This window comes from Leptonychotes weddellii, chromosome 9 (genome assembly GCF_054177405.1).
Source record: "Leptonychotes weddellii isolate Sample4059 chromosome 9, ASM5417740v2, whole genome shotgun sequence".
In the NCBI taxonomy this organism is placed as follows: Eukaryota; Metazoa; Chordata; class Mammalia; order Carnivora; family Phocidae; genus Leptonychotes; species Leptonychotes weddellii.
In genome coordinates this window covers 11,786,078-11,802,063 of record NC_138377.1, presented here as the reverse complement: position 1 = coordinate 11,802,063, position 15,986 = coordinate 11,786,078, and the positions used below count along the sequence as shown (strand labels likewise).

The window sequence follows — 15,986 nt, the reverse complement described above, 5'->3', positions numbered from 1 at the left end:
AAAGACAGTCTCTTCAACAAATGGTGTTGGGAAAATTGGACAGCCACATGTAGAAGAATGAAACTGGACCATTGCCTTACACCACACACAAAAATAGACTCAAAATGGTGAAAGACCTAAATGTGAGACAGGAATCCATTAAAATCCTTGAGGAGAACACAGGCAGCCACCTCTTCGACCTCAGCCGCAGTAACTTCTTCCTAGAAACATCGCCAAAGGCAAGGGAAGCAAGGGCAAAAATGAACTACTGGGACTTCATCAAGATAAAAAGCTTTTGCATAGCAAAGGAAACAGTCAACAAAACCAAAAGACAACCAACCGAATGGGAGAAGATATTTGCAAATGTCATATCAGATAAAGGGCTAGTATCCAAAATCTATAAAGAACTTATCAAACTCAACACCCAAAGAGCAAATAATCCAATCAAGAAATGGGCAGAAGACGTGAACAGACATTTCTGCAAAGCAGACATCTAAATGGCCAACAGACACATGAAAAAGTGCTCAACCTCACTCGGCATCAGGGAAATACAAATCCAAACCTCAATGAGAGACCACCTCACACCAGTCAGAATGGCCAAAATTAACAAGTCAGGAAACAACAGATGTTGGCAAGGATGTGCAGAAAGGGGCACCACTGGTGGGAATGCAAGCTGGTACAGCCACTCTGGAAAACAGTATGGAGATTCCTCAAAAAGTTGAAAATAGAGCTACCCTATGACCCAGCAATTGCACTACTGGGTATTTACCCCAAAGATACAAATGTAGTGATCCGAAGGGGCACATGCACCCCAATGTTTATAGCAGCAATGTCCACAATAGCCAAACTATGGGAAGAGCCTAGATGTCCATCGACAGATGAATGGATAAAGAAAATGTGGTATGTATATACAATGGAATATTATGCAGCCATCAAAAAAAGAAATCTTGCCATTTGCAATGACGTGGATGGAACTAGAGGGTATTATGCTAAGTGAAATAAGTCAATCAGAGAAAGACAAGTATCATATGATCTCACTGATATGAGGAATTTGAGAAACAAGACAGAGGATCATAGGGGAAGGGAGGGAAAAATGAAACAAGATGAGACCGGAGAGGGAGACAAACCATAAGAGACTCTTAATCTCAGGAAACAAACTGAGGGCTGCTGGAGTTTAGGGGAGTGGGATGGATGGGGTGGCTGGGTGATGGACATTGGGGAGGGTAGGTATTATGGTGAGTGCTGTGAATTGTGTAAGACTGATGAATCACAGACCTGTACCCCTGAAACAAATAATACATTATATGTTAATAAAAAAATTTTTTTAAAAGACACCGCAAGCTACCACTAATAATTACTTTTGCTAATGGGTCATCATGTGATTTTTGGTATAAGACACAGAAGGACTTAGAAGACTTGAGTGACATTTTCATTACTAATTTCTTTCCTGTCCCATTTGTGTGAACAAGAGTTCTCAAACCAAACATCTATAAAAATGACAGATAAGAATAGAATTGATGAGGGAACCCTCCCTTGTTCAATCAATGTCATCGTCATCCACAGACAGATGACGTCGAGGGAGATGTGTCTGTCGGCTCTGTTCAAACAAAACTTCAGGAGCTCTTAACATGTGCCCAACTTGAAGAACTTTGGAGCCGCTTTCAATGCTGAAGGCTGTGATTCTAGAGTCAGAGACCTGCCCACTTGAGGACGCTGCGTCCTATTCTTGATTTCGGCTCCGATCATGATCTCAGGGTCTTTTTTTAATTATTTATTTATCTGACAGAGAGACACAGCAAGAGAGGGAACACAAGCAGGGGGAGTGGGAGAGGGAGAAGCAGGGTTCCTGCCGAGCAGGGAGCCTGATGCGGGGCTCGATCCCAGGACCTGGGACCATGACCTGAGCTGAAGGCAGCCGCTTAACTGACTGAGCCACCCAGGTGCCCCCATGATCGCAGGGTCTTGAGACCAAGACCCACCTTGGGCTACAGGCTCAGCGTGGAGTCTGCTTGTCCTCTCCCTCTGTTCCTCCTCACCCCACCCCTGTTCTCTCTCTCTCAATAGATAAATTAATTTTTAAAAAGTGAAAGAGGGAGGCAGAAGTGGAGTCAGAGAGAGACATGAGGACAGAAGCGGGGCCAGTGTTGCTGGCTTTAACACGGAGAAAGGGCTACAAGCCAGGGAATGTAGGTGGCCTCTTGAAGCTAGAAAAGGCAAGAGAATGGATTCTCCCTAGAGTTTTCAGAAAAGACTACACTAAATTTGTGGTCATTTCTTATAGCAGCACTAGGAAACCAACACTGCAGTAAGTGATGGAGTCCAGATTCAAACCCGAGTGTTCTGATGCCCAAATCTGCTGCTCTATTCCCTATAGGGTTACATTGCTTTGACTCTAACCCCTCCCTGACCCTCCGTTGGGAGTTAGATGTCTGTTTTTCACTTTTTTTTTTTTTTTTCCGTTTTTCACATGGTGTCTCTAGTCTCCATTCCCAGCAGCTCTCACCTCAGGGCCTTTGCACTGGCTGTTCCCTCTGTATAGAAAGCTTTTCCCTCAGATATCTGAATAGCTTACTCTCTAATTCCTTGAGTCTTTGTTCAGATACCATCCTATTTAAAGTCAGAAGCACCTACCACCACTGCTGCACAATCTCTATTCTTCCTCCCTACTTAGTTTTCCCTAAAGCATTTATCATCACATAGCATGTTATATGCTTATTAACTTGTTTATTGTAAAAGCCATCAGGAAAGGGAGTTCTGTTTTTTTGTTCACTGCAGTATCCTCAGACCCTGGAGGAGAGCCTGGCCCATGGTGTGCTCAGAAATTATTTGCTGAATGAATTGTGAGATGGGATGATGAGGTAGGAATTAGGTAGTGATGGAAAGAGAGGTGAGATGATGAAGAATGAGAGAGTCAGAGCAACAAGACTTGATCACTGAGCTGGCTGGGGCTGGGAGAGGGAAAAGGGGAAGCTTCTGGCTTAGGTATCTGAATGGTGTCATTAGCCAGGATAAAATATACGTGAGGGTGAACAGGTCCTAGGCGAAGATGCTAAGTTTGGTTTTGGATATTTGCAGGGCATCAACGCATGTGTGTGTTTGTGTGTGTACAGAGATACAGAGAGGAGAATACACACATACTCAAACACAAGTAAAAGTACATATGCAACTATATACATTGTGAAATTCGATATTGTGTTTAAATTCCTGGATATTCTAAACACAGCCTAGTCTAATTACAAAAAAATATTACTTCTACATGTGAGCAAGACAAAAGTAACTAATGTGACTCTTCATAATCTTCTGAAGGATTTGGACATTCCATACAATCTTCCCAGCCCCACCCTTTTTTTCTAGGGCAAAAGCATATTCCCTGATTGGGCCAGTTCCTCTGCCCCTTTTCTGAGGGAAATCCAAGAAATTGGTAAAACACAGCTAAAACTAAGGAAAGTAGAGAAGTTAAGTTTATCTACATAATGAATAGCTAAGAGGAAGCAGAAAGGGGATGGAAAGACTGTTTGGAGCACTTGCTGCTTGGGGAGGTTGGAAGCTGCAGGAGTCGGGGTTGCAGAGCTGGCTGTCAATGGGGTGGAGAATATTGACAGGGTCAGCAATAGGGAGAAAAGAGATGAATGTGTTTGCTGTGCATTAAGGCCCTTCTCAATGTGGGTCCTCCAGAATTTTGTTTTTCTTTCGTCTTATCAGCCTCTGTTTGTTTGAATGTGACACCACCTCAGGAATTACACTTCTTCAGGTTACCCACAGATTGCTTAGACGTTCCATACAATTCTGGCATTTCTCTCAGCATTCAGGAAGGGAGAGTTCTCCTGCCCTCCACCTATCAAACCATTTCATGCATCATGTAGATGCCACATTTGCTAGTGGAGCTCAACTGTGTCAAGACTTTCTATTATGGTATTTTAATGATGATGAAAAAGAGTAATTTCCTATATTTTGTACCTATTGTGTGTGAATTAGTGAAATATTTTTAGCATTTCACACCTAAAATCCCTAAATTGATTAGGAACAGGAGAAACAACAAAAAGCAAAAAAATTCGTCTCTCCAGTTCAGCAACATGCAGCATTTTGAGCACCTGTTATGGAAGTTTCCAGAGGCCAAGGGGATGCTTGCTCTCTTTCTCATGTCCTGGTGGATGTAATAAATGATCAACTTTACCAACTAGGTGCAAGATTAGTTATTTTGAGACAACATTTGGCATCATCACAAGTCACAAATCATCAAGGGAAAAAAAAAAAAAAACATCTAGGTAACTCATTAGACAAGGAAATACTCTCAGATGATCATGTTTATTCCAGAGACCAAATAATGGCTTAAATGTTGATCCAAAAGTATATGTCAACTTCACGGTTCCAAATCCCATTCCCGTTCTTGGAGCAGTAAGCGAAGTTCTCAGTTACGATTTTTGCATATTTTAAATATTTTATATTTTCACAATCGTCTTAGTTTTTTTTACGTCTAGGTCATTGTCCCAAATTGTTGACAATAGCCTAATAACTCCGATTTAAATTTTTTTTAAGTAAGATATTCACAAGATTCACATTTTGCTTATAAGTTACACGTTGCCCCACGGACACAAGCCCTTCGAACGCGACTCCCGCAGCGAGGGATTTGGTTCCTATCTGCTTCCGTAGCCTCCCTGGCAACTTCCGTTTCTGACGGTCGCTTTGGCGGGTGCACTTCCGGCAGCGGTGGTTCGAGCGGCCGAAGCAAGATGGTGAGTGACTAAGGGTTTCGTCGGTGGTCGCGACGCGACGGGGTCGGAGCGGGCCGAGACGAGAGCACGAGACGGCTGCCCGAGGCACTCGGTCCGCCCGCTCTCCTGCCCGGTCTTCTCGGGGGACGGAGACTCCCGGAGACAGTGCTTGGGTCCGCCGCGGCCCGTGGCCGACCGGAGGGCCTGACCCGGGGCACCTGGGGCCGGGGCTCGGCGCGAAGGGTACCCCGGGCTGATTAGTGGGGCGGCAGAGCGGGTCAGGGCGCCCGGCTTTGCTGCTCCGCCGACCCGGGCCCTGCAGACCGGCGCGGGGAGTTTCAGCGGGAGCCTCCCGAAGCACCTGGGACGAGAGCTTTCTGAGCCGCTCAGGTGAAGGGCTGCGCGCCTGGAAGAGAGGGAGGGATTCGTTCCGGCCGAGGAGGGGAGAGCGCAGTCGTGCACGATCGCTCTGAGTGGGGCACCTGGAGGAAGCGTTGAAGACTGACGCTTTTATGACAGGTGGAACTCGGGGGGGACGCTCCCGTGGTGCATTAGCAATAATAAAAACAGCATGTATTCGTTAGTCTACTAAGCAGGTACATACTGAGCACCTGTAAATGGCGGGGGGGCGGCCAGGCTCTGCTCTAGGCACTGAGGGCACAAGGGGTGAGTGTGACTACTGAAGTCTGTTTCTTCATGGAACTTGCATTCTGGACAAGGCAGACAAAAGCCGAAAAAGAGACGTGTAATATGATGACATGGGGCGGGATAGAGATGGGTGGGATGGCCGTTGTTACAGGACTGTTTCCTAGAAAGGAATGGGATGGGAGGGGTGGCTATTTTACATAGGGTATCAGCAAAGGTCCCTCTGAGGAGGTGACATTTGAGCAGCGGAGATCTAAGTAAAATGAGAGAGTATCCTGTGCAAACATCTGAGGGAAACGTGGTCCAGCCAGAAGGAATAGTAAGCGCAAAGGGCCTGAGATGGGAATGTGTTGAGCCCCTATCCTGAGCATGTAGTGGGATAGGTCTTATAAGGACTTTGGGGTAATGTTCTAAGCATGTGCCAGGTACTTTTCCAGCACTATTATTGAAGTATAGCTGACAGGCAGTGTTACATTGGTTTTAGGTGGACAACATAGTGATTGGACAAGTCTGTATACTACGCTGTGCTCCCAAGTGTAGCCACCAGCCGTCACTGTATGATGCTATCACAATATTATTGACTGTATTCCCTGTATGTGCTGTACCTTTGTACCTCTTATCCCCGTGACTTACACATTTTATAACTGGAAGCCTGTACCTTCCACTCCGCTTCTCCCATTTTGCCCAGCCCCCACCCCCTTTCCTCTGGCAGTCACCAGTTCTCTGTGTTCACGGGTCCTTTTCTGCTTCGTTTGTTTTTGATTCCACATATGAGTGAAATCATGTGGTATTTGTCTTTCTCTGTCTGACTTCACTTAGCTTAATACCCTCTGGGTCCATTAATATTGCAAATGGCAAGATCTGTTGGTTTTTTTTTTTTTAATGGCTGAGTAATATCCATGTGTTTGTGTGCATTACACACCACATCTTCTTTATCCATTCATTTATCATTGGGCACTTAGGTTGCTTCCATATCTTGGCTACTGTAAATAATGCTGCAATAAACGTAAGGGTATTTTCCAGCATTTTCTTATTCTTCACAGCAGTCCTTGCAGTGATTCTTATCCTCACTTTACCACAGAGGAAACTGAGACACGGTATATGGCTGTGTGCTGTAACAACAACCCCTGTTAGTGTTTTCTAGACGACATGCAGTAGAGAGACACACACATACTGGTGTCCAATAGACCTGAGTGATTCCCAGCCACATCTCTGACAAGCTCTGTGGTAATAGGCAAGTCACTTAACATCTCTGGGCCTTGGTTTTCTTATCTGTAAACCAGAGGTAATGATAGTACCAACCGCATGGTGTCTGTAAGAATTAAACAAGATGATACCCTGAGAATGTACACTGCTTGCCGTAAGTAAGGCCTTAATAATGGGTATATTTCTTATTGTTATTGGAGACTGAGAAACATCATGTAAAATGCCCCACACATGAAGAAGTTTGGGACCTGTTCAGGAAAATGTCCTCCTGTGGGGCCAGACCGGCAGGATCATGAGAAAGGTAGATGAACGTGGGAAGGGTCAGCCGCAGCCAGTTTGGCAAGAGCCAGGTATGCCACCATAAAAAGTTTGGACATTACACCATAAATGCTAGGGAACAGTTGAAGGTTTTTGAGGAGAATGGAAGGATCAGCTCTTTGTTTTAGAAGGTAATAGCTGGATTGGTGAGGGGAGAAACTGTTGTGGGAATCTCAGTTGCGAGGCTAGAGTCCTGGATAATTGGATTATTGACCAATAATATTGTATTGCTAGTAGTTACTTTGAGTCACACAAATGCTGAGTGGTTTATGTGCATTACCTCATTTTCAGTAACGGGAGTTAGTATCATCCCCACTTTCCAGTTAAGGGTGCGAAGGCTCAGGGAGGTGACCTGACTTACCTGAGGTCACATAGCCTATTAGTGATGGAGTCAGAATTGAAACCTGGATGCATCTAATTCCATAGCCCATGTTCTTAGGCTTGTTGCAGTTCCTCATCTAGAAAGTGGGAATAGTGAACCCTACCTTGAAGGATGGTGTGGAATTAATGAGATAGTGAAGGAAAATGTCTAGTATAGACTTAGTCACATAGTAAGAAACCCACAAACATTAGCTGCCCCAGCCAACAGCAAATTTCTTTAAGAAGTAGAAGTAGTAATTGTTAAAGGCCTATAATTTGGACAGCCTATTGCAGTATAACTAATTCTGTTAACCAAAATTTCTCAGAGCTCTTAAATACCTTCTTCAGAATAAAGCACAAAATTTTAAGAATCTTGCATGTAGGGAAATATATTTGACCCTAACTCTTTTAGGTAACCATGATATGGTTGTTCTTTCTTGATAATTAAGCTGGCAGTATATTAATTTAGAGGTGCTTATGTGGAAGTGATTTGAGGGGAATAAAAGGGCCCCTTTATTCAAGTAAGTTCACTATTACTTAAAATGCTATCATTTTTGAGATACTGTTCTGTGTTAAGCATTGCCCTGCAACTGAGTGGTCTGTTTTAAAGTCCAGAATCCCATGAGCTTATTAATACACTGAATTCTTGATACCTTAAAGTGATTCAGCTTTTCAGGTTGGCAAGAAAGACCTGCCTGAGAGCCCCAGGCTTTAGAGATGGGAGGTATATAAGTTGATATTGAAAGGAAAGTCTCCTGAGTCTTGGTGTGATCTTAATAAGGAGTAAATGATTGATAAATGATGGTTGAATAGGTAAAATTATTTAGCTTTGATGGCCTAATTTCATGAAATATACTCAGTCAAGTAGTTTTATAATAAAGAATGTCAAGCTCTATATTTTCCCCTCAAAAAGGGGTAGTCTTAGAATCCCAGCCTCATCATGATACAGATGTTATATCAGATTCTTAATAGAATCGTCCTTGATTTAAGATGCAATCAGTTGCAAGGAAACTAACAGCTTTTCAGGAAAAAAAGAAATTCTGCCATGCTAAATGTATGTGTTGACTACAGGGTACACCTTAAGTTCAGAGATGTTAAAGTGAGGGGGAAGTCTTGGTGTCTTAGAATCAGGAAAATAAAAAGGATGTTCTTTTGAAGTGATCATATTCTGAATGTATACCTCTGATTTCTTTTTTCAGGGTCAGAGTCAGAGTGGTGGTCATGGCCCTGGAGGTGGCAAGAAGGATGACAAGGTAAATAAGCCAGATAGGTCTGTGATGCAAGTAAATCATGGAACATATCCTAGATCTCAGCTGAGAAGTTCTTTGGGGATTCGTGACTTTGAAAATGCAAAATAAGTGATCCTGTAGTTATTTACCCAGCCTGGCCTACAGATTCAGTGTCCTCTTCATGTTTTAGAAAAGATTATTGACCTGTCAAGTAAGTAGTTATGAATTAATGGTTTTTAAATGTATAAAATAACATTACAGAGTGTTAAATTGCCTGTAATTTTAGTGTTTAATTTCTTCAGATGTGAAGAATTGTCTCAAATTATCTCAGCTCAGACTTTTGGTATATAATTCTGAATTCTGACCTCTAGTCCTTATTGAATAACCATCACTGTGTATTATAAAAAGAAAGCTTAGTTACATTCACCAATTAAAATTGCAGGAATGTAATACCTACTTTGTTTTTTAAAGATTTTAGTTATTTGAGAGACAGAGCAGGGGGAGGGGAAGAGAGAGAGAGAGAAACACTCCCCGATGAGCACGGAGCCCAACATAGGGCTCTATCTCATGATCCTGAGCCAAAACCAACAGTCAGATGCTTAACTGACTGAGCCACCCAACTAGTTTTATTTATTTATTTATTTTTTTAGATTTTATTTATTTATTTGAGACAGAGAGAATGAGAGAGACAGAGAGCACATGAGAGGGGGGAGGGTCAGAGGGAGAAGCAGGCTCCCTGCCGAGCAGGGAGCCCGATGCGGGACTCGATCCTGGGACTCCAGGATCATGACCTGAGCCAAAGGCAGTCGCTTAATCAACTGAGCCACCCAGGCGCCCCTAAAAGGACAGTTTTTAATAGCATTCTGAAAGATAAGGAAAATTACAGCCACTAGAAATAGATGATGGTCCAGGGCGCCTGGGTGGCTCGGTCGTTAAGCACCTGCCTTCGGCTCAGGTCATGATCCCAGGGTCCTGGGGTCGAGCCCCACATCGGGCTCCCTGCTCCGCGGGAAGCCTGCTTCTCCCTCTCCCACTCCCCCCTGCTCGTGTTCCCTCTCTCGCTATGTCTCTCTCTGTCAAATAAATAAACAAAATCTTTAAAAAAAAAAAAGAAATAGATGATGGTCCTACAGAAAGAAGTTTGTGTTTTGATATGATTTGTGTGGTTTTTGTTTTTCCTGCTGTTCTAAAAATTCAAGGACAAGAAAAAGAAATATGAACCTCCTGTACCAACTAGAGTGGGGAAAAAGAAGAAGAAAACAAAGGGACCAGATGCTGCCAGCAAACTGCCACTGGGTAATGACACAGTCCCTCCTTGATGTCTCTTGATTCCATTGGGAACCGTCTCTGTGTATGTAGCTTAGAGGTCTGAATGTGGAGGCAGGAAATGGGGTGGCTGAAGCTCTACCTCTTCTGTGTGGCACTCCAGGACACTGGAATAAAAGCTATAGTTTACTTTTAGCAGTGTACAGAAAGTATACAGCTGTGTCTCCCCACTAATAAAAATTAAAAAAAAAGAAATTCCACTAATTTCCTTTAAATAACCAGCCCCTCTAATGTTTGAAAAGCGTAGTTTTAGGTTAGAAAACTCAGGTTGAGCTTGAATAACTTAGAAACACATTTTTTCCATGAAGAAATGGAATGCCATTGTGTTGGAATTCACATCTTATGACACATGAACAAACTGTTTCAATGACTTCGTACTGAACATAGACTAAACCTCAGACCGGGTGACCTGACCCAGGCCACCTCTCCATCCTCAGCCCCTCCCATTCCCCTTGCTCGTTGTTCACACAGCCCTGCCTTGTGTTCTTTGACTCTTATGCACATTAGGACTTTTTTTTTGAGAGGGGGAGAGAGAGAACATGAGCACACGTGCACAGGTGGGGCTGTGGAGGCAGGATGGGGAGGGGCAGAGAGAGAGAGAATCAAGCAGGCTCCACGCCCAGTGCAGAGCCCAATGTGGGGGCTTGATCTCACAACCCTGAGATCATGACCTGAGCCAAAATCAAGAGTTGGATGCTTAAGCGACTGAGCCACCCGAGATAACCCACACATTAGGACTTTTGCCCTTTGCTTAAAAATGTTCTTCCCTTGGGGTGCCTGGGTGGCTCAGTCGGTTAAGCATCCGACTCTTGATTTCAGCTCAGGTCATGATCTCAGGGTCATGGGATCAAACCCCATGTTGGGCTCTGTGCTCAGCGGGGAGTCTATTTCTCTCTCTCTGCCCCTCTCCTCCCCCCTCCCCTATGCTCTCTCTCTAAAAATAAATAAATCTTTAAAAAAATGTTCTCCCCCAGTCCTTCCCATGGCTGCCTGCTTCTCATCATTGCGGCTCACGTACCTCCCCCACCCCCATCTAAACAAGTCTCTTCCTGCTTAGATGAAATAATTTTTTTTTTTTAAAGATTTTATTTATTTATTTGACAGAGAGAGAGACAGCGAAGAGGGAACACAAGCAGGGGGAGTGGGAGAGGGAGAAGCAGGCTTCCCGCGGAGCAGGGAGCCCGATGCGGGGCTCGATCCCAGGACCCTGGGATCACGACCCGAGCCGAAGGCAGCCGCCCAACTGACTGAGCCACCCAGGCACCCCTAGATGAAATAATTTTTAAAATATTGCTTGGTTAAGGATGAAGGGAGCCAGACAATGAAAAACATGCCATCAAACTACCATAAAGAATCAGTATGGTATTGGTAAAGAATAGGTCATCAGATTGCCAGAAGAGCAGAGGAGTCCAAAAACAGTCAAGTTACATGGATGATGAATATATGGTAAAGGTGACGTTTGAGTTCTGTGGGGAGAGGGTGAGTTGTTTAACATAAATGGCTGGCATCTTTATTTGCTATTGAGAGAAAATGAAATTAGACCCCTTTTTGCCAGATGGATTACAGATATGAAAATAAGTAAATAAATGAAAAATTAGGAATATATTTAACCTCAGGGAAGGAGAGACATTTTGAAGAAACCCAGAAACCACAAAGGAAAAAATTGACATCTTCTGGGACTTCAAGCGAAAAGAAACAATGCAAAAGAGTATGGAAAAAATGCTTGCCACATACGTTAATATCACTAATATTTCACAGTTCTCGCAGGGGGTGGATTCCTATGACAGGGACAGCACTTGTACCTATTTTTATTAACACAGATGGGGAATCAAAAACCAAAGCCAACGATCTTTGGGGTTGTTCTTTTTTTCTTACAGTTCACTTAGCAGATGTCATTCAGGCCTCGTCCCTGTTTTTACCTGCTTGCTTACAACTGCCAAAGTCCCTTTTCCCTTAGCATCTAGGCACCTGCTTACTTAGGGTCACCAAACCTTGAATTTTTCAGTCTGTTCAACTAAAATCAGCTTATTTTAAGTCTTAACCTTTTTTTCCTTAAGAACGAACTTAATTAATTGCAAACTTCAAGCTCCAAATAGAATAAAACTTTCTTTCTAATTTCAGTGACACCTCACACTCAGTGCCGGTTAAAATTATTGAAGTTAGAGAGAATTAAAGATTATCTTCTCATGGAGGAAGAATTCATTAGAAATCAGGAACAAATGAAGCCTTTAGAAGAAAAGCAAGAGGTAATTGAGAAATTACCGTAACTTTTGTTTTACAAATTAACAGTTTTCAATACTAAATAGAATTCAGTGAATAAATGAAATTCAAGTAGTTGACTCATTCGGACTGGCTGCCTTTTAAAAGCATCATCTGCTTTGTAAATGTAGTAAAATCTAGTAAAACTATCAGCTTCATCTGCTTTTTAGGTCTAATCTGCTTTTACCTCATGGTGTATTCTTGCATAGGAGGAAAGATCTAAGGTGGATGATCTGAGGGGGACCCCAATGTCAGTAGGAACCTTGGAAGAGATCATTGATGACAATCATGCCATCGTGTCTACATCTGTGGGCTCAGAACACTACGTCAGCATTCTTTCCTTTGTAGACAAGGATCTGCTGGAACCAGGCTGCTCCGTCCTGCTCAACCACAAGGCAAGTTGATGGTCTCTAAGCCCCTAAGAGTGCTTTCTCCTTCCTCTCAGATCTGTCCATTTGTGCCGCTCTGTGATTGGCGTTGTTTTGCTGTGAATGGATTACGTGAACCTCACATTTCTACATTAAAACTTCATGTTCTCTGTTAGGTGCATGCTGTCATAGGGGTGCTCATGGATGACACGGATCCCTTGGTCACAGTGATGAAGGTAGAAAAGGCGCCCCAGGAAACCTACGCTGATATCGGGGGGTTGGACAACCAAATCCAGGAAATTAAGGTAGGTCTAAGAACCAGCTCTGGGTTTCTAGATTTTTGGTTTCTTACTATAATCTCATTTAGGGTGCTTAGAGTTATTTTGTATATTTTGTTTTTTTCTTTAGTGATCAAACCAGTAACTGACTCAGAGCTTGCCAATTGTGGAGTATTGTATTTGTTAATCCTGAGTTAGGTAATAGAAACAACAAATTGTATGATTGTTCCTGCAGCAGCTGCAGCTTCATCCTTTTTAGGTGCAATGTTGACTTATTATCTGTGTGGATATATAATGTTTCTGTTTGTGTTGACTTCAGCTGGGGCTATCTGGAAACCTCTAGTGATGTGTGGGGTGAAGGGAAGTGGTCGTTCAGGTTGGCTGTGAGCCAGCCATCTCATCTGTAGGGGGGTCATGCAGAGCTGTCACCGGTCACCGCCAGTGACCTCGCAGACGGCTGGGATAGTAGCCATCATGTCCGTTGGTGTAACAGCAATCAGAAAGTCTTGCCAGCTCCTGTCTGTAGTTTAACCGAAAACGGTGTATTTTCACTTTAAGTTCCTCCTGCTCAGGATGAGCTTAAATGTTGCTCAAGGCTGACTTCTACGAGAAAGTGAGAGGGAAACTGGGTGCAATAGGAAGGGGGAACTCAGGGAGGACAGATGTCCTCTTGTCTGTCCCTGCTGCTAGACGAAGTCAAGCACATTGTCTCTAACAAGAGTAAGTGACATTTTAGCTTATTGTTGTTAAAAGTGAGATATATCCAGGATGCCAGTTCATGGATCTGATAATTCCAGGGACAGAGCATTTCATTTTTACCAAGTATTTGTTTTCCATAGGAATCTGTGGAGCTTCCTCTCACTCATCCTGAATATTATGAAGAGATGGGTATCAAGCCCCCAAAGGGGGTCATTCTCTATGGTCCACCTGGCACAGGTACGTATGCTCGGTGTTTGACACTTTCTGGGCGTTCAGCTAATCTCTTGAGCTGTGCATTAGTTTGTTATAATTATTTAATTCTTGAGTAAGGATGCCACCATTCCTTAGTTTAAAACAAGGTTTTCTAAACATTTTGGACGTTTTCTGAGTAAATATGGAAATGTACCTATTACATAAAAGTGTATTTATCTGTATAGTAGATGCTAAAAAACTGAATTGCCTTGGACTTGAAATTGTAGACTTAATAGATTTAACGTGTTAAAAACAATAGTAGGAATTGCAACAAAAAATAAGCACCAGTAGGCAAACCCCACCCCCCAAATGCCTGCTCAATGTGAATGCATTTATAATTTCTTAGGACTCCTCTCTGTACTTAAATATATTAGATTTATATGCTGTAAAACATAAGACTTTCAAGTATTCATTAAGAGTAATGTGAGTCTATTAAAAATAGTCTATAAGACACAGAATAAGCCGGGATGCTCAACCTTGGCTGTACACTGGAATCACTTTGGAGCTTTAAAAACTACCGATGCCTGCTCCCATCCCTAAAAATTCTGATCTGTTGTTCATCTGGAGTGTGGCCGGGTATCAGAGCCACGGTGGAGAACCACAGATTTAAAGGCTATTCTGTGCTGTTCAGATTGGGTTCATTCTCTGGTCCACTGTACTGAATGAATAGAATATTGGATGAATAGATGCAGGTAAAAATGTACATTTGGTTCATTATGCAATTAGCTGACCTGAATAAGTTGTACAGTCCAGGACTTAGCAGTTCACTGCCATGTAAATTCCAGAGGAAGCACAGTTAGAGGGAAGGCATCACTGAGGATTGCCCACAGTGGAGGCACTGGGAGACAACTGAACTCAGAGGGGTGGAGCTTTTGCAGCTCATCATCTTACAGGCCAGGAAATTCAGAGAGGCCAGTGACTAGCCCAAGGCCGCAGGAGCTCTGGGAGTTGAGCAGGTAGCGGGGCTGGAGCTGCAGCTGGGGGCCGCCTTTGGTGCACGTGCACTGCCAGGGGCCGATGCGGGGCGAGGCACAGGGTGGCATGCCGTCCGGAGGAGGAAGAGCCTGGCTCGGTGATCCTGCCGGCTACTGAAGCGTCCCAGCGGCTGGCCGTGGCTGCTCCTGGACTCAGAGGCCATCCGCTTAGGAGGTCCTTTTCGTCTTCCGTTCACCACCCCTCACTGGTAGTATCAGGGAGAAGTCCATGCTTCTGAGCCCCCACATCTGCCCCTCCTCCTGCCACGTTTTGTTTCAAAGCTTAGTGCCTTGTCCTCCTTCCCACTTGAACTAAGTCTTCTATGTCACTTACCAGCAGCCTCCTCCCCCTCCCCCCTGCAGGCCTAAGCTTGGTCCTTTATGGGCTCTGCCTCTAGCTGCCCGTGTCCTGATGCCACTGCTTGGCCCTGTGCCCACATCCTCACCATCAAAGGGGTCAAGGTCTTCCAGCCCTAAAGTTCCCAGGGTGGCTGCCACAGCTCTAGTTGTTTACCTGAGATAGAAATATCAAGGAATGGAGCAGGATTAGAAAAGTTTGAGCTCGTCCCTGAGAGGAACGATCCTCACGAGGGCACACCGGAGACTGAGAAGTCTCTAGAGCTTTCAGCAGTTCTCAGTTGTGGGCTTCATCGGGAGCTAATCCTGTCTCAATTGAGCCCTGGGCAAGCCCACCCAGCACAGCCGTGACTCTCAGCCTCAGGGATCGCCGGCCTGGTGCTCCAGATCAGAATGTGTTTCCTTAGGTCAGACCTAGGGTTCCCAGGCCATTTTCCCATCACGGATAGTTTCATAGGAATTGAATTTGGATCTCTAACCCTGTTGCATGGGTCAGGTTAATAATCTATGCAACTCTGAATAACCCAGTAAAATGTACTTTCTGACACTGTAATGAAGAATTAGGAAGATAATTAAAAATAATCAAAACGTTTAGGTTTTTCCTCAATTTTCTCTTACCTGCCTCGGAGAATGTTAAGACCCCTGAATGGGGGTATGCCTTTTCAGTCACAGGGATCTGCCCATTTCTGATGCCCATTTAAGTAACAGTTTTTAAGTTAAAATAGCACTTAAGGGTTTGTTTTTTTTTTCCTTTCTCTTTCTTTTTAAATATAAAATAGGTAAAACCTTATTAGCCAAAGCAGTAGCAAACCAAACCTCAGCCACTTTCTTGAGAGTGGTTGGCTCTGAACTTATTCAGAAGTACCTAGGTGATGGGCCCAAACTCGTTCGGGAATTGTTTCGAGTTGCAGAAGAACACGCACCATCTATCGTGTTTATTGATGAAATTGATGCCATTGGAACAAAAAGGTACACTTCTCTCTTACTTTGTGTTGAGCAGAGATAAAAACCCCGGAGCTCCTCT

At 43.8% G+C, this 15,986-nt stretch overlaps 1 protein-coding gene across 2 annotated transcripts in view; it reads left to right on the top strand.

Moving 5' to 3' along the window:
- The window catches only part of PSMC1 (proteasome 26S subunit, ATPase 1), a 38,246-nt gene that overhangs the window by 19,162 nt on the left and 3,098 nt on the right, over positions 1-15,986 (top strand). Inside the window, exons 1-8 of one of the 2 annotated variants that reach the window (XM_006748055.3) lie at positions 4,634-4,712; positions 8,420-8,473; positions 9,649-9,745; positions 11,897-12,021; positions 12,244-12,429; positions 12,579-12,707; positions 13,520-13,616; positions 15,742-15,931. In XM_006748055.3, coding sequence (XP_006748118.1) covers positions 4,710-4,712; positions 8,420-8,473; positions 9,649-9,745; positions 11,897-12,021; positions 12,244-12,429; positions 12,579-12,707; positions 13,520-13,616; positions 15,742-15,931 — 881 coding nt within the window. In that variant the 5' untranslated portion in view covers positions 4,634-4,709. Of the gene's footprint in view, positions 1-4,633; positions 4,713-8,418; positions 8,474-9,648; positions 9,746-11,896; positions 12,022-12,243; positions 12,430-12,578; positions 12,708-13,519; positions 13,617-15,741; positions 15,932-15,986 lie in introns of those variants that run through there. The other variant, XM_081830076.1, reaches the window with a different exon arrangement.